The sequence below is a fragment of the Tyto alba genome, unplaced genomic scaffold (assembly GCF_018691265.1).
Source record: "Tyto alba isolate M040663 unplaced genomic scaffold, T.alba_DEE_v4.0 Super-Scaffold_18, whole genome shotgun sequence".
Taxonomy (NCBI): domain Eukaryota; kingdom Metazoa; phylum Chordata; class Aves; order Strigiformes; family Tytonidae; genus Tyto; species Tyto alba.
Genome location: NW_024881280.1, coordinates 25703442 through 25727426, shown reverse-complemented (window position 1 = coordinate 25727426; position 23985 = coordinate 25703442). Strand labels below are relative to the sequence as shown.

The window sequence follows — 23985 nt, the reverse complement described above, 5'->3', positions numbered from 1 at the left end:
CAAAACACTCTCTAAAGCCATGTTTATGTATGCTCTGTAGGTGGGGTAACGAGAAACACTGTTAATGACCACTGTGCTTGATACACAGTTGTCTACTGTGTGTTCTCTCTCTTAGCTACCCCCTAACTGCTTTCACAAAACGATTTGGGAAATTTCCATGCTCTGCACCTTTGTCCTCACGCTACTGTTTAAATCCTTCACCAGCAGTGGAGGACATTTGCCCACGGAAACATCTGGTAGCTGAAATAGCAAACCTGCAGAACCAGCTAGACAGAAACATTTCCAGACATCATCCCTGCAACAACTCCACTGGCTGGGGTCATTAAGCAAACCAGCAGGAGCAGCGGGCTGCTGTAACTGCAGGATCCAGCCGCCACGGGGAGTCATGAAAACCCTCGCTGGGCAGCGCAGCAGATAAGCAAGGAAGCAAAGGTTCACCAAACACAACCCGACAATCCGCTGATGTCTTCCAGCTTAATGTTAAAGATCAAACTGTTGGAAAAAAAAACAAACTCTCCCCTTCCAATAATTCGATCTGCTTAATGTAGATATGCTGAATTTGTTCTAAATTCAAAACTATGTTCCAAGGATAGTATGGAGATGGATTTACTCTGCAGTTATTAAATGGAGCCTGTCCTGTTGACTAAGGAGGTGAGTCAGCCTGATGGTACTCTTTTCCTGGGCCCTCTAGAAAACAAAGTCTTCCCTGATTCTTTACCATGTGGTATTCACAAAATAAGTGAAGGCTCTTTTTTTAGCAACATCTTAGGTCTTTCTGATTCATTCACCCTGTCCCTTGAGCTTCTGCAGACACAAGGCCCTCTATAGACTGTGAAATACTTTCCAGTCTCCTGTTCTCCATCATCAAGAATGCAAAGAGATGAAAGATGCAAAACTAAGAGATGATACTGTAAACCTTAGCACTGGATCAATTTAGTAATGTCCTTTATCAGCCTGATATTCATGCTTAGCAACCACTATAGCTCACACCAACTTCATTTTCATTTTAATACACCATACAGAAAAGCAGCCTAAATATACATCCCCAGATCTAAAGCACATAATCTGTAAACTACAGGAACAGGCAGATCATTTCCATCAGTTTTGTATGTAGCAAAAACCACAATTTACACCCAAAGCATATAATTATATTCAAATTCTAAAAGACAGTGTCGGAAGTACTTTAAATTCATAGTTTGGAGGAAAGTCACTCAGGGGTATAAGTAGTTATATTTTAATGTGCAAAAACAACACACACACACACACATACGCAGAGCGCAAAAGAAGTAATTTGTGAGAGTGGTGGGGCAGCTGTGGTGAATCGCAGTCCCCTGGCTTCTGCAGCTGGCTGGAATTCAGCACAGCCAGCACTCTGGCCAAAATGCTCTCTTGCTCCTTCAGAAACACCAGTGCTGGCATTTGGCACTAGAGCTTGTCCAGGCTTTAAAGCCATAAGGGAAAACACTACTGGGATTTACGTCCAGAACTTGAAGGTGTCTTGCTTGTCCTTCAAGGAGAGATCAAAGCAGGCTGCTCTTTTAAGTTGTTCCGACATCTACAGCCCAAGAGGACTGTTGGGATTTCATACACTTCTGTGGCTCCCTGCCAGGGGTCTCAAAGCACACAGGTGCACCAGGACTGCACCTAGGTTTTCTCTTACTTTCACAGGTAAAGAAAGCAACTCAGAAAAAAAGGTAAAGTTTCACCAAGGTCATACAACAAATTGGAGCCACCAGTCAACAGCGTGTCATCTTGTGTGCAGAGGTTACACAGAAGACATGAAAACTACTTTTTTCTTTCTAGTGCAAGTGACCTTTCCTAGTTCTCAAAGCCCACCAGAACAACAGAAAATCAAAACCAAAAAACATCTGCCAACTAGCACAGGACTGTCTTGCTAGGCAACAACACAGAAAACCGGTCTTCTTAAGGCACAGCACATGAAAATGGAAAAAAAATAGAACAATAGTCATCCTGTGTACTTCCCAGACAAAACTTCTGCTCCTTGCACTTACAAGCTCCAGCTCGCGCCTTATTTGGTTACCTTCTGCGTGGCAAACCATGGAACTTCCCCACCACCAGCCGGAGACAGTCCTGTTCTTCTCAGTATTCCCACCTTAAATGACCTAGGCACTTTTTTCTGCTTCTAGTAAGACCTGTGTAATGAATTTGGAGCTTCCAACAGCACGGTATGTAATAACCTAGTGACTATTGTAGCATTGTTCAAGCATGTATTTTCATGTTGTGGCAAAAGAAGAAAAAAAAAATAAGGAAAACTGGTCATCATCTTTAAGAAAAATTTCTTCCATTTTTAAAACGTAGAAATATTAAAAGTGCCATTCTCATTCTGCAGCATTCTGACTGCATAGCTTAAGTCACATAACCCAATATTCTTTACAACTTCAATGCCTATACAAAGCATACAGGCATACAGCAGGATCCTTCATCTGTCTTTGAAATGCAGTCACCTCTGCAGTAGAATGTGGCGGTTGCTTGACAAGTCAGGGCGATATTACCCAAAAGTAGAAATGATAGAAGAAGAAACCTCTTTCAGTCTAAATTGCAAAGGAAATATAAGGAAGAAGAAAGCCCTGATCTAATTCTGACTCAGGACTAGCATTCCCGCTCTTGCTATGAGATACTGAGCAAGCACAAAGCAGGTATCAGACGAGTCTTTTTTAAATACATGTCTTAAGAGACTGTACCTTTAGCAGCACAGGTTTGAGCAATGTTTCAAAGAGCACTGAGACATAAATTAAATTAGAATGACAGGGTTCAACAGTAACATTAGGTTTCTCATGTTCCAGATCTCATAACGTCACTGGCATCTCCCAGGATCAAGTACCAGGTGAACAGACTTAAGCTTCAATTTTGCAGCTCAACGCAAGCTATTCCAAGTTGAGAGCAGTTAATACTGTGCACAGAATAAGAAGTCAAAGCAACTGATCAGAAACTGTTTTATATAAAAGCATGCAAAGAGCAAGTCAAATAGTAACCTTGTTTGGAGGAAACAGCCTTTGCATATACCAGAATTTTCCTGTGTTCAACTACTGAACACTGTGCTTTCTCAGAAGAGCTACAGAGATTCAACATAGCGGGGCAAAACGCAGCTATGAACACTTAAACAGGACTGCAAGGAACTAGTGAGTTGGGATACTTAGATTTCTCAATAGCCAGCTTGAGACAATTTAAGCAGACTTCATCTCTCTTTAACAGTATTAGTCATTGTTAATGTCTCTGAGGAACAGAATGTAAACATTCAGACATACAGAATCACTAGTCTTTGCAAAAAAAAATAAAAAAATAGGCTTCATTGTTGATAGGAGACTAGAGGCGAGCCACAGAAAGTAGAGAGACTTCTAGCTTTTCACCTTTGCAGAACTTAACTGCAACCCTAATTTTAGCTCTGAATGAAGTTAATTTTACTGGATCACTGACTGTTCTGAATAGAATGCTTTTTTTCCCTTTTGTTAAAGCTACCAACCTTTGCTCAAAGTAATCTCCTGATGATGGAGGAACAGGGAAGGTCCTGCTCAGTACTGGGGAACAGGCAGTGCCAAGGACTGGGAATTAGGTTTCTATTTTATAGAAAAGGCAGGATTGCAGTAACAACGACACCTGAGATGAGGAATAGGTCACACTGGAGGAGCAGCAAGGAGTAGGATGTGTGCATTATAAAGAAGGTACACTATCACAGCTGTGTAGGGCAAGCTTTGACACTGGTTTGCAGAATACCTGCCTATTTTATGGAAACACTCTCTTGATTTGTCCAAGCATTCATTCTCATTTTCTAATTTTAAAACAAGAAACAAGAGATGGAAATGCTTCATATAGATGACGGAACTTCTAAGAATTAACTAAGGCCTGAGAGTTACACCTACAAGATCTGGTGACTGCTCACTGCCAGCCCTCATGACAAGCCTTCACTTTTTTGCTGTAGCTTGTGCAACAGCCTGAGCAAGCCTAGTCCCCACAGAGTGAAAACCAAAAGAGGAACACCCCCACACCCACCACGGCTCCCATTGCTGCCTCAGCACAGCAGAAGTCTGAAGGCTGGGGCAATCTGCACAAGGCATCACACATTGACCTGTGTGCATCCCTGCTCCCCATCCATTAAGGAGGGCCAGAGAAAAAACAGCTGGAGGAGAAAAGGAGAAACCAAATTAATTAATTCATCACTAAGACAAAACATGAACAAATCTCTTCATTTTATCTGTCAACCAGAGGCATGCATTATTCATCAGCTGAGGTGACAAGGAAGCGTGAAAAGGGGCTGTGAAGCCACTGCTGCAGGCTGTGGTAAAGCAGCTGACCCAGCAGGGTGCTAAATAGCCAAGGGGAGGCAGGAGGATTCGGCACATGGGGACCTCCAATAAACACTGCCCCAACTCTGTTTCACAGTTGGATTTTTTTCCTCTCTCTCTTCCACAAGCCCTTAGTGAATAAAAGAGGAATCGTGGCTTTTCCTTCCTATTGTTCAGGGAGAAAGATTCTGCCAGTCTAGGAAGGTCCTCACACAGAAAAAAAAGATTTCTTCTGACTTGCTGAAATCCCCTGCCTGGCCAGGCTCGCTCCCCTGCTGGCAGGGAGGTACACCTGTTACAAAGACTTTCTCCTTGAGAAAATGTGCTGTGCCAAGTTTTGCATTTTCAGGTTGCAGCTCAGCTACCAGAAAGCACCAGCAAGGTGGTTTCAGAATTAACTCTTGTAACACCAGTATGGTAACAGCTGCCAGATCTGGGCCCAGTCCTGATCAAGTTAAGCCACAAGAAGCTTTTCCACTGATTTTAAATGAGCACTAAACACAGTCCAAACAAGTGTTCACTGCTTGCAAGACATTTGCTTTTCCTCCGTGCTAGATACTAATCTGCTTCTTCAAACAGATTGAAATCCACTGGGATGTGGAAGAAAAAAGGAAAATATGGTTAAATATCAGACTGAGTCCCAATGTTCAGCACTGCAGGGCTGGAAGGCAATACATAGCAAGGTGCCCAGGATCCTGACCTGATTCCTTCCAAAACCAGAAATGTAGCCATCAAGGAGGGCAGGAGTCAGAATGATTTATTTCCTGATAGCAAAAAAAAAAAAAAAATCCCAGGAAACACAGGGAGTGGCATGGCCTCCCTGGGATCTGACTCCTCAACACTGTCACTGATCCAAATTCCAAGGGCCTCTGTGGTGCAACAGTGAATGAGAACACAAAAATAAACTATACGTGTGTTTACAAGACCAGCTGTCTTCATGATCTTTTTTTCCCTTCTCTCTTACCTCCCCACCCCCCCCCACCCCGTACTCATGGCCAAAGGGGATTGCCATGTCAGCTTTGCTACATGGCATGATTAGGAATAGAAGAAAAAAACACCTCAGTCTGGTTTATGTACCAGTCTGAACTCCCTGAGCTCTCCATTTCCCCTGATTCCCTACTGCAACGAGGACACGGAAAAAATGCCTCTCTCTCACTGAAGTTGATAACAGCTTTTGCTCAGGGCTCTCAAATGAGGCTTTGCTGAGCTTTCAGGGCAGATGGAAAAGTCATCAAGGAGAAAAGAACTATAATTTCTTGACCAGGAAACAGACTGTGGACTCTCCAGCAGACCACTGCCTGCCTTTTACATCAAGGCTGACCACTATCACATTTTGCGACATCCTTCTCTCCTTTCCTCATAAGCGACCTGCGAGCCAGACTTTGCTACCCCCTTCCATCATAAGACCACTCAGCTGCAGAAGTACATCTGTGCAGGACCAGAAGGAGAACCACCGGTGTCAGAAATGAGGGAGAGGACCACATGGAAGGAGAGGGGAAAGGAGGGGAGAGCCCTGGGACGGTTGGTTTTGAAATGCCGCATGACATGGCTGCAGTAGGTGCTGGGAGGGTGTGCTGGCAGGGCTGTGTCAGGGTTACGGGGATATTGAAACCCGGAGTGTCGCAGACAAGTGCTGGGATAACCAGCAGAGCAGTCTGAAGAGTTCAAATGGCACAGCGATGAATGGGTCTTCAATTCAGGCTATAGGTACACTGGCAGAGTTGTAGAAGGAGCTCAGTATTGCAGGTCTGAGCCGAGGCGCATTGGAGAGGGAGCAGGCTCAGGAACAAAGCCAGGAGGCAGATGCTGCGGGTCACAACTGAGCACCAGCAGAGCAGGGCTACACTAGCAAGCAGGAGGTACTTTGGCGGAGCTGCTGGAGGGCATGGGAAGAGGGTGGCTGGGAGCACTGCAGGGCGGGTGGCCGGTGCTCTGGCAGTGCAGGAGGGGGGAGCCCAGGGTGCTGCAGGACAGCACTGCGCTGCAGAGGCAGGGACTCGGGACCGAAATGGCACCAAGCAAAATAGGCCGAGCTGGAGGTGTGCAGCCAGTTCTGCAGACAGAAGTGGCAGCATCCTGTCAGCCTATCAAACTCCCACTTCTACCCCAAAGTTCACATCCACCCCAAAAAGCAAGTGAAACATATTCAGGCCCCACATAGGAAAGGAATCGGTGCCATGCCAGACATCGAGACCATCTGTTAAGCATCACTCATGTGAAATTCAGTTACGGGTTATTAATCATTAGCAGCAGGAGCCCTATGATTTGCAGCAACGCTCAAGGATCATGTGAGAGTCCCTATTGTGCTAAAGTGAGGGATATGAGGGAGTCCCTGTCCCAAAGGGTTTCCAACAGGAATAGCTAAAGGACACAAAAGGAAAAGCAAGCCGGGAGTTAGAAGGACAGAGCTGGGTACAAAGGCAGAGACTGTAGTTGCCATCCTAGTATATCACTACGTTTGACTAAAAGGTGGCAGAGCAGAGCTGCTGCGGGACTCACACCTTGGCCAGACCTGACCCTGAACCTGCAGCCCTGCAGGGAAAGGGCCAGGCTCTGTCCTGACCGCCTCTCCCAGCTGAGGTGGCTGAAGGCAGAAGCCAAGGGACACAGGACAGAGGAGAGAGGAAGGTGAAGAGGAGGGGGAGCCCCCACATCAGGCAGTCCTGGGCCAAGTCCTCTCAGGGTGGGCTGACTCAGGAGCTATGGTCAAGAGGCAGTGCTGGTCCAGCCGCTGAGCATTGCTCAGCATTTCAGGGTCAGGGTGCCGGCGGGTCCTTTCCCCCTCCCTTGGTGTGTCACTCAGACCCCCCTCTTCCTCTCCTCCTTTCCTGCCGGAGTGGAAACCCGCTCCCTATTATCCCCTGCCCCTGGGTTTCCCGAGAAGCCGCTGCCAGGCACCGAGCAGGGAGCCGGGCCAAGGAGACCTCGCCGTTGCCTTTGCGCGCCCCGAAACACCCCACAACTTCACCAGGGCAGGCTGCGGGCAGGGCAGGGGCGAAGCCTCCGCCGAGCCCCCCCCCCCCCCCCCGGCCCTCCCCGCAGCCGGGCAGCCGCAGGGAAGATGCGCGGCTGCGAGCGCCGTGCCAGCCGCTACGGCTCCGCTGGCACCGGCAGCCAGGGAGTTAGCGATCGCCCCCCCCCGGGGAGCCCCCCCCCCCCCCCCCCCAGCCCCAGCGGGATGGGGAGCGGGTGCCGCTCCGCCCGCCCCGAGGTGCTCGGCGCTGCCGCCGGGCAGGGAGCGCCCCCAGCCCGCCCCGGCCCCGCCAGCCCCCACGCTCCGTCCTGCGCGACCACGCCGGCCGGGGAAGTTGGCTCTGGAAGCGGCCCGTCCTCAGCCCTGGGCTCCGCTCGGGGAAGGGGACAGGGGGAGGGAAGGAGGGTTAACGGGGAGGGGAGCTAACGGCAGAAATGCGAGGGGCTTGGAGGACCCCTCCCGTCCCCCGGAGTCACAGCCATCGTCCCCTCTTCCCCCTCTGCTGCTCCAGCTGCTCTGCAAAAAGGTTAGAAAGAAACAAGAGCGGGAACCCACCGTGTCCTCCTCGGAGGGAGACAGGGGAGCGGTAGATAGAGATAGGCACAGAGTGGTGCTTGCTGCCGTGGAAGTGATGCTCATACTGAGCCTGAGATACTGACGAGGAAGAGGAGGCAGAAGAAGCCACGTTAGAGGAACTCCACACAGAGCTGACGATACATCCCCAAAAGAGGGAGCACATCCACAGGGTCCAGGCGGGGCGGCGTCCCGGGCAAATGCTGGGGTCTATTCTCAGGTGCATGGTCAAGGCACAGGACACCTACAGACGGGTAGTCTGAATTCCAGCCAGGGAGAGAGAATAAGGTTCATGATGCCAGGGGACCCATGCTAGCAGAAAGGAGAGTCGCTTCCGAGGCTCTAGGGTGTGCGTGTGTGTTCAAGAGGCAAAGAGACAGTATGTGTCTGTGCGAGAGAGCGAGTGCTGGGAGGGGAGGGGAGGGAAGGGGGAAGGTTAGTAACCCCACACAGACGAACAAGACGCGCCGTTTCCCAGGGCTGGATCTACTGTGCCAGGAGCCCCGCGGCCGTGCCGAGCCTCCGGGAGAGCGCAGGAAAGCCGCACATGTCAGCGCGAGGGTCCCGGAGCTTGCACTTGTCAGGTTCCTCCAGGATCCCGGGGTCCTTGAAGGACTTTTCCCTGCCTGCGATCCCTGTCTCTCACCTTGCTGAGAGGGACTACTGAAAACGAAAAAGAAGAAATAAGCCAGAGACCCCAGGTAAATTTTTTGATTTTTTTTTTTTTTTTTTTTTTTTTATCCCAATTCCAGGGGGGGGGGTTCTGTTGCTTCTCCACTAGCAAGTGTTGCAATGCAGAACTGCTAGGCACACGCACACGCGCACACACACACACAGAGCGAGCGAGATCTGGATTGTTATCCTCCTTCCACCGGATCCGGGCGACCGAGGGCTCCAGCCGACTAGCCCCGCGCAGCCGGGGAGGGCAGCGCCAGGTCTTCCCGGGCGGTCGCGGAGCAGAGGCGGCGCGGCGGGGTCCGGCGGGGCGGGGCGGGGCGCGGGGCGCGGAGCGGCGCGGAGCCGGGGGCGGGCTGCCGGCGGCCGGCGCGCCGAGTGCGGGCGACTCGGCGGCGCAGGTGAAGCGCGGCCGGGGGAAGCGGCTCCACGAATGGGCGAGCCGCATGCAAATGAGCCGGCCCCGGCGAGCCAATGAGGGCGGCGGACAGCTCGCCGCAGAGGGACTGGCTGGCTCCGCTGGGGGGGGGGGGCGGGGCCGGAGGGCGGCACCGCCCCCGCCGTTCAGCCGCCGCCGGTGCCTCGCGCGCGCGCCCGCCGCCCCGCCCGGAGCGGGGTCCCGGGGCCGCCGGGGGCAGCACTGGGAAACACCCCGGACCCCCCCAACTGTTCGCAGAGAAGTTCCCAGCGCCGCCCCGGCGGAGGGGCGCGCCTCGCACCGCCCCGCGGGATCCGGGCCCCGGGCCCCCGCCGCGCCCACGCGTGGGGCGTGGGGGGGGTGGACAGGCTAGGCCGCGGCGGCTGCCCGCGCCCCGAGAAGCCCCCGGGGAAACGCGCCCACCCGCTCCGTGCCCGTGGGCACCCCCTCGCACGCCGCGGTCCCGCCGTGCCGTGAAGGGGCGGCTCTACCCGGGCGCGGAGCCGGGGCGCGTTGGGGGGAACGGGCGAACCAGGAACGACTCGTGGCTTTTTTGTTTTTGTTTTTTTTTTTTTTTTTGTTTTGTTTTGTTGTTTTTTTTTTTTGTTATTGTTATTTTGTTTTTGTTTGTTTGTTTGTTTGTTTGTTTGTTTGTTTGTTTGTTTGTTTTTATAATGTTCCTACATCAACAGGCTGAATCCAAACAGATATATTTGCACTTAATCCTCAGAGAGTGAGGACCGCAGCCAGAGTTTGCGGCCCATAAACTAATAAATAAACACAGTAGCATTATCTTGCAATTTATTGCCTATCAGGTTGCATGACAAAAATCCTCAGCCACACTGGGGAAGCCAGACACCAAGGGTGAAGTGACTTATGCAAGACTACTCAAGAGTCAGGAAGGAGTTTTGGAAAAGGAGCCAGCCAGCCCCAGGACTTGTCTTGCACTGCACAGCCTCCCTCCTTCATTTATTCATTCAAACCAGAATAAATTGTTTATGACTGTAAGCTTCCTTGTTTTCCCCTCTAGATCCAGGTTTGTAGGTGTGCACACCTGCACCTGAGAAACATTTCATAAGTGTTTCCTTAACTCGGAGATGCAATGGTTTTGGTCATTGATCTCCATTTGGTACAACCTGTCAGTAACTTGTAATGATCAGCCCATGTTGCACACCTAGTACTTCTAGCTGAGCTTGGTATGCTTGTAATTTACTTTCTAGTAACTTATGTTGCAGTTTAAGTGATCTAAATCAGGGGCTAGAGCAGTCAGAAGTAGTTCAGTGTTTTGCTGGGTTTAATCAATGACTGTGGATGGTAAAGCTGAAAAGCAAGAATATTACTTTCAAATTTATCCAACACCTGTCACCTAAGAATCTCAGAGTGCTTTAAAATCTTTTAGTAATGAAGCTATTCAATGGCTTTAGGTATTACTTTGCTGTTCCGCAGATAAGGAAACAGAGGCTTAGAGGCACTGAGCCAGTGAGTGACTGATAGACAAGGGAATTGAACAGAACAGACACGGAGATTCTCCATCCTAACCAGTACACACTGTTAGTATAAATGTTTGACTGATTTGGTGGCCATTTGTTAGCTGTAAAGTCTGAATATCAGCCCTCCTCACAACAGGGCACGCAGCTGCAGACAGGGGTGAATAACCTGTGGTGCAGGTGCCTGCTGGCTGGCAGATTTGCAGTGCCACGCACAGGGCACAGAGCAGTTTTATCTCTGCAAGGCAACTGCTCCTGACCCTGAGTTTTGTTGAAGAAGAAACTGTTAAAGAAACTGGAGTTGCTGCCATGTATGTGGTAGGATACCAGAAGGATCCTGTCTCTGAGAAGAAGCCACCCACTCCTCTTAACTGTACTTGGGAGAAGAAGGGGGATAGAACCTGGCATATCACTCTTGAAAGGCTGCTGACCCACGAGTGTGATGCTGGCATCCACCTCGAATCCCTCGCCACAGAAGTCCTGACTTTCAACTCAGTCCACAGACAAAGTATTCTGAAATATTTATTGTGTAGTTAAACTGTAGGGGGCTTGATTTAGGGGAAAGTGTGTGTATTAAATACACATCACTGAATAGATTATTTGTAAAATACAGGAAATCTGTTCTGAATAAGTTTCGGACCCAGCTAGTTACCAGCAATGCAACAAAGATCTGCCTCCCATCATTTAACTTCTTCTCTGGCTACAACATTACAAAAAGGACAGAACGTATCACACATTACAGGATCAATCACTTAAAAAGGGACTCCAGATATAACTATTGAGGACTCAATGCTGCTTCTCCGGAAGGCAGTGGTGGAAAACTCATTCATTGGTGTGGAAAATGGGTGTGTTTTAGGAAGCACAATTGTAGAGGGAAGATCCTGGGAATTTCATGGATACACTTCTTGCCTCTTTCCTGCACCTATTTGCCCTGTTGCTGAAAGAGAAAAAAACAGAAGAGGGACTTGCTTTGTTGACCAAGCTACGGTGGCATCTTTGGGCCTTTAATTGCCCTTTAACAGTCTGACAGACCACATCTTCTTCTCTTCTCTGTACCGGAGCCCCTGTTCATGCTGGCCACCTCTCGGGCCCCTGTGGGAGGCAGAGCCCTCAGTCGACAATAAATTACCAAGCTCCAAAATGAATCACTGATTCTTTCCTCACTCAATCTACCACCAACCCTTCCCCACATACAGAGGCACCAGCTTAAGTGCAAGGGATGTACAAAGGAGATGAACAACTCTTCAAACTCCCCTGGCCAGAGACAGAAAATGCCTGGTAGTCCCAGAACAGGAGAAACAGAGAGCTTCTGCGTGATGTCCCTGTGCTGGGCAGATGTCCTAAGCTCTGCCCACCAACCTTCCTTCACTGCAAACCATTGGGTAAACTGCCTTAAGCAAAAAGGAGAAATGCCAATAAAGCCAAACTGTAGGAGTACAACATAAAAATAAATAATAATAAAAAAAAAAAAAAAAAAAAAAACAAAAAAAAAAAAAAAAAAAACAAAAAACTGGGAAGCTAGCTATAAATACATCATAGGGTTCTGGTGACACACTAAAGTACTGGAACTTCACTCTGCCTTGCTTTATTACGTGTCGGTGGATGTATTTACTGCCCTGTAATTCACTGGTGACTCATTTATTTAGCAGCACCACTGCAGGAAGAGGGCAGATTTCAATTGCAGTTTCCCCTCTTCAGTGGCAGGGGGAAGTTTATAGTCAGCAGTGAAGTTTCAACAACATTATTCCCACCAGATTTACTTCAAAAGAGGCATTGTTATTTTCCTGTTAGTTTAGTTCATCTGTGTAAACATACAGTCCTTCTGAATGCTCTTGTGTCTTCAGAACTGAGATGGGTGCCTTAAAGGATAATGGTTCCCATCATAAGTTGCTCCCTACAGATATGAGAAAAATAGTCCTATTTCTTACATAGCTGTTTCTTTTAGTAAAAGAGCATAGGGCCACCAAATTCTGCAGAAATGAGAAATAATAAAGCAATTGTTTCTGAGTTTTAGAATCTCAGAAAGAGAGCCAGTTGGCTTCAAGCCCAGGAAAAGTTTGTACTCTACTTTATTTGTGTCAGCATGTACAACTCTCTCTATATTTCCTATTAAATCTTAGCCGTTAATTACTTTGTTGCACTCAGAACTGAAAAAAGTCAGATCTGATCTAAAATCACAGATCTCTAAAACTAGATCCAAAGGGGATTCTCCATTAGCTTTTACCAATACAGGGTGACTGACACAGAGATGACAGCTCTGGCTCCACCCAAGAGGCGAACGAGGCACAGCATTAGCCAGTGCATTGCTATATAATAAGGTTAAGAGGATAAGGTCAGCTAGAACAGGCTGTCACCCAAAAGCTTCTTCCAGACAGAACAGTTTCCCTCAAGGTTCAAAACAGTCCAATTCTTTTTTTTTTTTTTTTTTTTTAATGTACTTTTCCAAGAACAAGAAGGAGGGTGAGAATAGGTTCCACTTATGATCTTAAAATAGACTTAAATAAAATAGAATAAACCAGAGGGGATTGAATGCTGTAGAGATCTTAGGACTGGTATATAGATACCTTTGTCTTTAGCAAGCTACTTCAAATACTGCTGAGGACAGCAGTGACCAAAAAGCTGGTGAGTTCCTCAGCACTGCTGGAAGAATTAACTGCTCTGAGACTAGTCCCTGGTGCCCCACTATCCTTGTCATCACTGCCTCTCTGCAGGCAGCCTTGAGAGGCAGGTAAGACCCAGCGGCACCAAAGAATTATCAGTATCTGCTCATCCAGAGGGAACGGGAAGGTTGCTCCAGGACAGGGCTGAAGACCACACACACAGCTGCTGCTATGCAGTATTTTTTCTGCATATAACCAACTCGTTGCAGTCTCTGTAGTTCTGTTTTATTCTGTACCTTTGAAAAAAAGAGCAATCTACTCTCAGGGCTTCTGTGCTTTCTGTTAGCATCCAGTAAATCCAGTTACCTACAAAAGTGGAGGCATATGCCTTACAGATTACCAGTGACACAGGGCAGGTCTAATTGTCTTCTCAGTTCAGCTCCAAGGGACCACAGTTTGCCACAAGTAACTCACGCAGATGCTTTGGAGCCTAGTTTTGTTCTCATTTATGTCAGGGTGAGTAAACTCAGCAGAGCCAGTGGATTGACATCAGTGAAGGGAGATCTGACCCTTGATGTTCATTTGTGGAAAGAGAAATGCAAGCTGATTACAACCAGCTAGCCTGGGCTAGCGGTAAGTCAGCCAAAAGCAACACTGACCACTGGGACCTTTGACAGAAGATGGGGGACACAAATTCCGTTCAAGCGTCCAATTTAAGGGCCAGAAATCTTGCAAAGTTCAGACTTTTATTTTCTGAAATTTCACACCTAGAGTCCTGTGTTAGTGGAAACAAGCAAGAACAAGCGTGTGCGGGGACACACACAAATACAGTAATATATCTTGTTTTGATCAGCATTAGTCAATTATAATTGGGAAAGAGGCAACATCAGAGTTTGCTAATGCAAACTGGCCTCAATTAGAATTAGTCCTGTTTACTACATAATGTATAAAGGACAATCCAGTACACTCAACACTAAGTAAACTAACAGAAGCAGAGAGTCCCTTCCCCAGAGAGCTTACAGACTTGCTGGAAAGACACGAGCCAACATATGTTGGGCCAGCTTTATGAGCAAACAGTGCCTTTTTTGGCTTGAGTCTGCTAGTCTGTGAACCTAAGAGAATGGAAAGGCTTAGGTACTGGCAATAGTGGCTTCACACAGGAGCAACTAGTGCAACTGCTTTCAGCCCTGAGCTTGTAAATCTCCTTTCAATCTTCACTGAATGTGCCGCATAGATACTCCTGGCTACTAGCACAGAACACCAGCAAGTATCCTTTCTCCTAAAGCTGCTTCAGAAATCGGGACAACATCCTTCTCACACTTTGGACCCTCTAGCAAATCAGTAATTATAAATGTGCTTTGTGTTAAATGAAGGATGCCTAGGTTTGGTTTACTTCAACTAACATAAGGAGCTCCTATTATTCAAGTACCCACCATCTCCCCTTTTGTCTCACAAACACTTTAATTCCTGCCCCTGGAGTACTTAATCAAAGTGGGCTAAGCAGGCTCTTGTCTGCCTGTCAGCAGCATACTGGCAGGCAGACTCTCATCTCACAAAAGAAAACTGATCCTGCATGGTTGCAAAGCTCTTTCCTCCAGGAAAGCTGGAACTGTATCTATCCCTTTTACTCTCAGTAGAAGCTGGGCTCAAAGGCAGCTGCTCAAATCTTGTCAGGCAGAGAAACAGGACCTGCTTCTACTCCTTGTATCATTGTAGTCAACGTGACTTTTTATCAAAGGTTTGTTCAGACTCAGAAAGATTACAGAAACAAGAAGACTGGCTAAGTTTGAAGAAATCAGGGTTGCCCACTGCTCAACCTTAGAAAGTTACTGAATCACCAATAAAGAAAACAAGTCTGATGGTTTAATTTTCTGGTGTTTCTGTCACAGAACTCACACTTCAGTACCTCTACTACCTAGGTTTCACTAAGGATAAAGTGGTAGTGACCTGTAGCACGTGCTGAGAATGGATTCCCATTATTCATAACAGCCCCCTCTTATAGGTAGATGACTTTCTAACTAAATCTGCGATTAGCCTGATTTTATGTTGAGCCAAATTCATCTCTACAATAACTCCTAGCAACTGATACTATGGATGCAAGTAGCTACTATGTTTATGGAAACAAAAATATATGCGTACCTTGCTCTCCCTATGGTCGGAATCAGTGTTGGCAAGCCTCAGGTGAAGGAGAACAGCCTGTTCCCAGCCTAGGTGTGAGCCTTGCCTGGGATAACACACTGCTGCAATCCCTTGCCTTTAGTGACTCACAGCAGCAAGAGGTTAGGCACACCAGCATATCACAGAGGAGGACATGTGACCTACTGTCACCTTGGCTGTATCTATTCTGTAGATGTAGATTTAGATCTCCAAGGTCTGCCAGTCCAGCACCTTACACATTAGGGCTAAATATTAGCACTGCAGAACTAACACTTATGCAGTGAATTCTTAGTGTGAAGAAAAGAGCTGGGGAATTATTTTTTAAGAGCTCTGAGTTCTAGAACTTAAACAGTACCTGAAAGGCTGAAGTAGAAAGAGACAGGGAATAGACGGAGTTAAAATATCTGCTGCGATGAATATGGAACTATTTTAATTTTTATTCATGAAAGCAGAAAGGAGATTTTTATTTTCATTTTACACTGAAAGAAATCGTGCTTGACACATAAAGGAAAAGCTGGAAAAACTGTTGCTTTTGCTCCTTTAAACTGGCTTCTGTGCTAATGAAAAGCGAGCTCTCTAATAGACACTGTGCACAGGCTCCCCTCTGCTCCTCTTCTCTCTTCCACCTATCATCTTGCCTGGCTGTTGCCTGTAATCACCTGTTCATCTCGCAGCAATAACTGCCAGGTGACTGGTGTTTGCTGTAGTCTCCTGACCACCAAAAAAAAAAAAAAAATTAAAAGCAAAGAAAGACGTAGGGGGAAAATCTTTCAATGACACAAATGTCTCACCTCCAGCCAGCCAAAGAGTGAAATGTCTCCGGTGGCCAAGCCTGCTCATGTGGGAGCTGCTGGTAGGTGTAATTTCCTAAGATGTATACCTTGTCAGTGTGCAGAAGATGAAGAGAAAAAGAAGGTCAGAGCAGCCAAAGCTAAAAAATTGGAAGGACAAAAGAAGACACTGTGGGGAACAATTCTTCTGCTTTTAACCCTGAAAGAGCCCATGCTACACTGACTGTGGCAAACCAACTTACTGGCTAAGGCATAACAAACAAGACCATTATATGGCCTTCTTCTCACCCAAAGGAAACGGCCATTTTTACATGCGGTGCCTGTGCTACACAACCCTCACAGGGTGGTACACAGTATACAGTCCAGTTGCTCTCAACCACAGTAGAAATTATTTTTTTTCCCCTCCAAGTTACTAGGCTCATAACAGACAAGACAGTCAGGAACTTCAAGAGGCTATCTAGTCCACCTCTCTGTGTCAAGGCAGGGTAAAACTCTACCTACAACATTCTGTAGGTAGAAAACATGATGTTTTCTAACTTTCAATGATGAAGAATCAATGCCTCTGGAAGCAATGCATACCAGTGCTCAACTTTATCAACAGATTTTTTTTTTTTTTTTTTTCCTTTTCACAAATATGCTGTAGTCAAAGAAGTGGCTCCTAACACCTATAAATTACAAATGCATTTATCTGGATATGATTAACATTAGCTTTCCTTGTGCCTAAATATAAACATACTAAAATATTGTAACTAACAGCAGTATATAATGTATTGCAACACTGTAATGGTATAAACATTTCACTAAGTATGTGAGCAACATGACCACCAAACGAACAAACAAGATGTGGTTAGTTGCTCATAGGAGGTATCCAAGTAACAGGAAGTTGCAATAAAGGACAAGGTAAGCATAAGCAATGCAAACAGGCAGGGCATCCTGCTGAACACAAGAAGCATGCCTGGAAAAAATGAACAAGAGAAGCAGCACTATTAGCAGCTGAAGATCCCACTTTTGGGAGAGTGAAAGTATCCTTAAAACATCAGGTATGAAAAGGGAAATCGGGTATGGAAGACGACGAGCCAGCATCAATTCCAACTTCTCTCATCCTTCTCTTCTCACCTCTTCTTCTTCTGCAGCTAAGACCATCAAAGACAGTAGCTACCAGTGCTAACTAGAGAGAATCAGCTCCATGGTACTGTATACTTACAGGTAATTTAGTGCATAAATGTCAAAGACTAATAGTTTCACAAATAAAGTAATAATTAATGATAATGATTGAGAATCAACCATTAGTGTAAAGTGTGTTGTGAATTAATGAGTTCAATAAAGTTTCATCTTACAGTTTAAAACTGGCCTGATTTATCAGTCTTCTAAACATTCCTTTCCTAGCAATCTGTCATTCCCAAATATACATATACAAACACACACACTCACTTTCAGTTGCAATATTGTGGTCTGCTATTTCTTGCCCTATCATAAAAGAAAGATTATTTACTTCCTCTTTACAGATATCATTTACATATTTGAAGACTTCTGCTATGTCCCTCCTCCCTAGACAAGGACATTTGCTTTACTGTTCCTTAGAGATCAATGGGGTTTAGACTATGCTCATTATTGATGATTTCCTAGAGACTTTTTCCAAATATCTACTTTTTTCTTGAAGCGCAATGCTTCAAGAAATTCTTCAAGACTGGATGCAGTCCTTCAGATGAAGTCTCATGAGCACTGCATATAGAAGCACAATTATTTCATGTATCTCATTGATGATACTCCTGTTTACTTGTAAGATGTTTGTCCCTCTTGCATTGAAGGAGGACTCGTATTAGCACCCTGCTAGCTACTTCCAGTTTTATATTCTGTAACATGGAAAATATGTCTAAGCCCTGGCCTACAGCTTCCTAGGCCTAGGCCTTTTTCACTGAGATTTTTTAAAAGGTTTTGCAACTTTCAGAAAATGCAGCTTCGGTCACTGTAACGTTACGCTGGGATGGGTAGTAGCACAGCATCAACTACCTGTTCTCTGCTGATATATTTAATACTGCTGAGGACAGGCCCTGGCTTCAAGGCATGCAACAGACCCACACAAACAAATCAAACAGATGGAAGCAAAATACACTCCAGGTCCATTTGTGGCAACTGATCAGAGGATTAACAGGGACATTTGGTCTTAAGCAGAGAAGCTCAACAAAAGCACAACAGTGAGAATAAAAGTAAGGAGCATGAACTGCTTTTAAAACATCTCTCTCCTTGTGAAGCACCTCACTTTCCTTTCATTCCCCAGGGTCTCAAACTCTACTCCTCCTGCACAAGCTTCTCCAGCATGCAGGTCTCCTGAGACACCAGCAGTTTCCTTGTCTTGTCAAATCCTCCATTCTGCCTATGATTCAAAGAGTGTTTGTGCTGGTCACGTGGAGGCAAAAAGCCTGCTTCCTCAAACTGAACACTTCCTTTTACCCAGCACCCTCGTCTCTGAGCAAAATGGGAGGGAATCTGTGTAGGAGGAGGCATCCAGCAGCAGTAAAACCCCACTGGAGCTTCAAACACGAACACCAGAGCAAGTGAAGACATCAGGAGTGCATCGGCTTTCAGCACCAGGCAGCCACGAAAATTGGGAAGTCGAAAAAGAGAAAGGGAAGGAGCACCACATTCCCTCACTGATAGGCTGTATACAACAGATAAGGCACAAACTGCTCCCAACACAGATGTGCTATTTATTGGATAGGACAGACAAAAAACTCCAGCTACTCATTGTGAAGTGCCAAGGGAAAAGCTGATGATAGGAATGCAGGGATTATGTTTAAAGTAGTCAAATTCATACACACACATGTGCATGCACACATGCACACACATATAATTCTGCTTCTCTCTGTCCTCTGTAGCCTCTTTATCTCTCCCTCAGACTATCAGCCAGGGACAACTACAGAAGAAATCAGAAAAGGAGAAAATAGGGAAATGCCGGTGTAGCCCATAGAGGGAGCTCACTAGAAGAATCACACTTTCTTTTTCTTCCTTCTGAACTTTTGGTTGGTCACACAAAAGCCATCTGCACCCTGGATCAATTCATCCCTTAAGTCACCCCCTAAGTTATATTTAAGTCCGCATAGTTTTAACTAGATGCCACGTTTCACCCCCCCCTCCCCTTTTTATCAGTCACCAAAAGTGAGGTGAGCACTCAGGATGGCAACAGTCTGTCATTGACTCCTCCAGGGTACTGGCAGAAGTATAGTGGGTACTGTGAGGATGGAAGAAATCTGAGTGGTCTTCAGGATGACTAACTCTGAATCATTTTGTTGCCATCTTCATCTCTGCATTCTGATCTCCTCCTGCACAGAAATCAGAAGGTGGCTATTCTGTGACAGCCCAAGCTACCAAAAATCCCCCAAAGAGGCAGAAAGTATGTGATCAACAGAATAAACAGATATACAGGTGCTATGTATAGCACCTCTTCTTGCACTGAGATGCTTCTTACGCACTATCCAGCCCCTACGCTAGATGTACTCCTCAGAAATGTGGCAGCAGGCAGATAAAAAGAGGGCATCTGATATTCCTGGCTACCTGAAAACACGTTCTACAAGCAGCAGAACTACAGAAATAAATGAGTAGGAAATAAGGCTTCATGTTTCCCCTTTGTCACCACCACCACCACCACCACCCCCCCCCCAATATTCACCATAATGTCACCACATCATCCTCAGTTCCCCCCACATTCTCTCACGTTCCCTCCTCTGATGTGCTCACATTTTTGTCACATTTCCTTACCCCCCCTGTAACACCTTTCATTTCCTTCCCTCCTTATATCTTGCTTTGGCCAAGGAAGAGGCAGCCTGTGCTGTGGCAGGTTCAGAGCTGCAAGCCCACCAGCTGGTGGACCAGCCCTTACGCCTCAGCAGGGATGAGGAATAAGTTCTGTAGAAATTCAGTATCTCCGGGTCTTCAACACTCCTGTCAAATTTGGTGGTTGCTGGCCAGGGGAGTGATTGGAGAAGCATCATTTCCTTAGAAAACCAGACTAAAATAACACTGCATTTCCACACTGGTACAGTATGGCCTTAAGCAGTGTGACAGTTGAAGCTGCAGGATGTCAGCTTCCCACTATGGGCTATATTGCAAGAAACCTTTTGTAAAAGGAGTACCAGAGCCAAAGACTATGGTATGAGAGACGGGTAACTCGATGTCTTTGATCTGTACTACATATATATGGTAATAAGGCATGCTTTAGTTAAAGGACAACAGAAATAGCAGCGCCAGAAGGAAACCTTCAAAGGTGAGTAATTCTGTGCCACTTTGATCAAGCATTACTCTCCACTAGAAATGGGAGATTTCATCTAGCACTGGCAACAGAACCTAGACCGGCTAGAACACAAAGGCAGGGAGACTGCCTCTCTTCCCCACCCACAAACATCACTCCTGGTGTCAGAGCCAACCACTGAACAGAAATTGCTTGGGACGGAAAAATAAATTATCTAATGCAGTTCGAGGTAGCAGGAAAATATTACACAAAAGTAAAATTCAAGACTAGAGTGACAGCACGTTTCCAATTTCTGTTAGGGAAATAGGTGACATCTGAGGGAGTCCCCTAACCATCTGGCTATTTGTTGGTCCTATGAGACTCTTTGATCCATCCCCAGAAATACTGCTGAGCTTTAAAGAGCTTATTAATAAAATTTTCATCTAAAAAAATACATCCTTGAAAAGCTTCTGCTTTCAACAGAGAATGGTCTAATAGTTTTGGTTTTCTTTTCCCAGCAAGCTGTATCGCAACAAATCGTTCTCATTATCAGGTCACTAGTTACAGACTGAAAATACATATCCAGATGTTTATATAGAACTTGTCATAGCTTAGGTTACATAAGTCAGAGTAAAAAAAGTTTATAGGGTTAAAATCAGACTAGACAAAGCATTGAGACTACCGAAGGCAACAATCCCACACCATCCAAGTAGGACAGCTGGTATTTAGCAGGTATTTTTACCTCCATCCATCTTAATTTTTCTCCCTCTCTAGCTCCCATTTTTGTAATTGCCCATCCCATCCTGCACACACAGGCTCACCCACTCACTCCCATTTCTTCTCTTGCCAAGAAGAGCATCCTGCGTGGGATTCAGTCATTTGTTGTCCACAGAACTTCTGGTGTGTGTCTCTCTAAATAGCTGACATCTGGAGGAGCTAGATTCTACTTATACCCTCCTTAGCACGATCAGATGCTGATAAAGAACATGAACAAAAATGCCTCGTTTTTAAAATATCTTCTCTTTACCCCCTCTGCTTCTTTCTAACAGGTTTTTTTTTTTTTTTTTTAGGGGAGATTCACAGTCCACTACATATAGTAATCAGCTTTCAAAGCTGTTGTTGTCAGGGTCACAAAGAGACCACTATAAAACTGTATGCTGATAACAATACATTACTTCTGCTGTCCAGAACTCCTTCTATAACATACTCATTGGTTTTTAGAAAGAATGTATCACTCTAGAACCCTGCTGCAGAGATGAGAATACAACCCAGGTACCCACGGTGGCATTCAAGTTCTTTAATAACTAAACCCCCTCCTTCCTCTTCAATATTCACCAGACACCTTAATTATTATAGCAACTAAACTAGCAGTTTCACAGACTACAGAATTTTCTAGCTATACAAATGTGTTTCACTTAATGATTGTTTCTGTGTCACAAACAAATTAGGAGTCCACAATAATGTGATCTTGTAATTAAAGACCGAAAGGAATGCAGAAAGGGGAAGATGTTACATTTATTTCCAGCATGCCTCAATACTGAATGGTTGATTTTGCAACAAAATCCAAAATCACTCAAAGCAGGGTTGTTGTTGGCTTTTTAAATGTTCTCTCTCTCACGCTTACCCATCTATTCATGTGCTTGTGTAATCTCTACTTCAGTGGAGTATGCCGTCATTTAAAAAGTACAGCTAGAACATACATGCCTCAAGTCACCCAGGCAAAAGAAATACAAACAGCCAGCAAAGTGACGGGTAGCACAGATGCACCTAAATTGATTAAATTGCTATTGCTAGAACACGCACACCGCAGTCTCCTTCCCTTTTGGTTTATTCAAGGTACCCTGTCATTCTCCAATCCTTTCCAAAGTGCTCTTGTTAGCAGGTTGAGAGAATTAAGTTAAGTTGACTCACCAATATTAATAGGTCTCTCTAATTCAATAGCGGCATGTTCAGAGAATGCCACCTGCCTTCTCCTTAAGCAAAAGATACTGAAACACAGCCAACACTTTGCCCAGCTGTTTCAAAAACTAAAATTAGACACACCTGTTTAAACAGTTGTTTCAGCAGCTGGACACTGGGATGTGGATCAATAAGATTTATTCACAGCTTTCTCCCCTCAGAGCCAATAGTGTGACTTTAGTGCCTCATCCTGTGTTTAGAGAAATTTGTGTGCAGGGGAGAGTGTGAATGAATCAAAAGAGGTCAGGGTGTTCCTCTTCCCCATTGCTGGACTTTGGACACTGCAAGAAAAATTGCCTGTTCAGTGGACTACAGGATCAAGATATACTGGTCTTGATCTAGTAGCATACAAGGACAAGATCCTGAACCATATATAAACCAACGCAGTGATAAGCTGCAGGTATCATAAAACTGCAGGCTTGTGAAGTCTGTACACTTCTAGTTGCTGCAATGAGTTGTCAATGCTGATAACCAAGGCCATCAGGTGAATCCGGCCAAATTTTCCATTATTGATCTTGGAGTAATCCAGCTAACATGCAAAACCCATCTCCCCAGTATCTAAAACACAACTGTCCCACCAGCTGCCTTCACCTTCAATGTGCACCTCCCTGAAGAAACCTATGGCTCGTTGGAAACAGAATACACTGAGATGTTATAAAAGAACTGACTAAAGTAAAAGACAAAATAAATTAAATCTTAATGAATTTACACTTTAAGCATTAGCTGGAGCTGTTTCCAAGCTTCTGTATCTGACCAAGTTGCTTGAGAATCCCAATACCTTGTCCTAAAAGGAAGATGTGATTTCCTAAAGTTGTGTTTCACACAGTCTAGTTCTGTTTGCCTTTTTCCCTGAGGCAAAATCAGTTTATACAGTGCTATCTGGAGCCACTTATTCCCAACCCAGTGGCAGCCCCTCTGGTGTGACTGTGGGACCAAGTGGTAAACAGGATAAGTGAGATAATCTATGTTATGAATTAGTGTGCTAAAACAGGAGCCCCATGAATTTGTGTTGCAACTAAGAAAAAGACACAAGAGAATTCTCAAGACAGTTCTCAATCTTACAGCTGGGTCTGTAGTCTTAGTATTCCTGTATAATCAGAAGCCATAAATATGCAGACATGAATGCACTCGGGGATGTAAAAGTAAACATCTCCCAGAGTATGTGCTCATCTGTACACTCCCTTGGGATAGGCACCTGTGTGTTTTTAAAGAAAAGACACATGCACATTCATGCATGTGAACCCAGGTAGGCAGCATGCACATCTATTGAAGATCACTTATAAGGTACAAAAATGTATGCAAGCATACAAGCCAAGACTACAGAATTCTAAAGTCAAGGGAGTAGATGCCTCAGAGCACACTGCACATCATCAGGTTCCCATTAAACACACCTCAGATTTTCTCCTTCAAACAGAGAAGGGGTGGTGGGGAGAGAGATTATGTGGTTGTCAAACCCAGTAATAAATGCCTGTCAAGAGCATTTCTGATGGGATCTAAAGGTTCTTGGAGAAGTGGGGCCACCACGGTCAAACTGCACAAGTTGAACTCAAGAGCAGTAAAGACAGAGAGACAGTGACATGAAGACTTTTCCCCTCTTTCTGGGAAATAATGAACAAATCCTTTCGAGTGATTACTCTGTTATACCTGCTGGCCCTGCTCTCAAGTCTGTATTAGACAGAAGATGCTCTTATCTTCCCTCAGATTAAATGTGCCTAGTGAAAAGCGATCAGAGATTGGCACGATAATTATCTTTCCTCATTAGAAAGCAAGCCCTGGACCTGACTGAATATGACTCCTCTGTCGAGGCTCTTTGTGAGCTGTAATA

General features: G+C 45.7%; 1 protein-coding gene across 28 annotated transcripts in view; it reads right to left on the bottom strand.

The window, feature by feature from the left end:
• The window catches only part of NRXN3 (neurexin 3), a 1014891-nt gene that overhangs the window by 370977 nt on the left and 619929 nt on the right, over positions 1–23985 (bottom strand). For 3 of the 28 annotated variants that reach the window (XM_042790624.1, XM_042790633.1, XM_042790631.1), the window contains exon 1: positions 7831–8999. The exons of 21 other annotated variants lie outside the window; for them this stretch is intronic. In XM_042790624.1, the coding sequence (XP_042646558.1) occupies positions 7831–8074 (244 nt within the window). In that variant the 5' untranslated portion in view covers positions 8075–8999. Of the gene's footprint in view, positions 1–7830; positions 9002–23985 lie in introns of those variants that run through there. 4 more of the 28 variants (XM_042790634.1, XM_042790635.1, XM_042790632.1 and 1 more) reach the window with 3 other exon arrangements.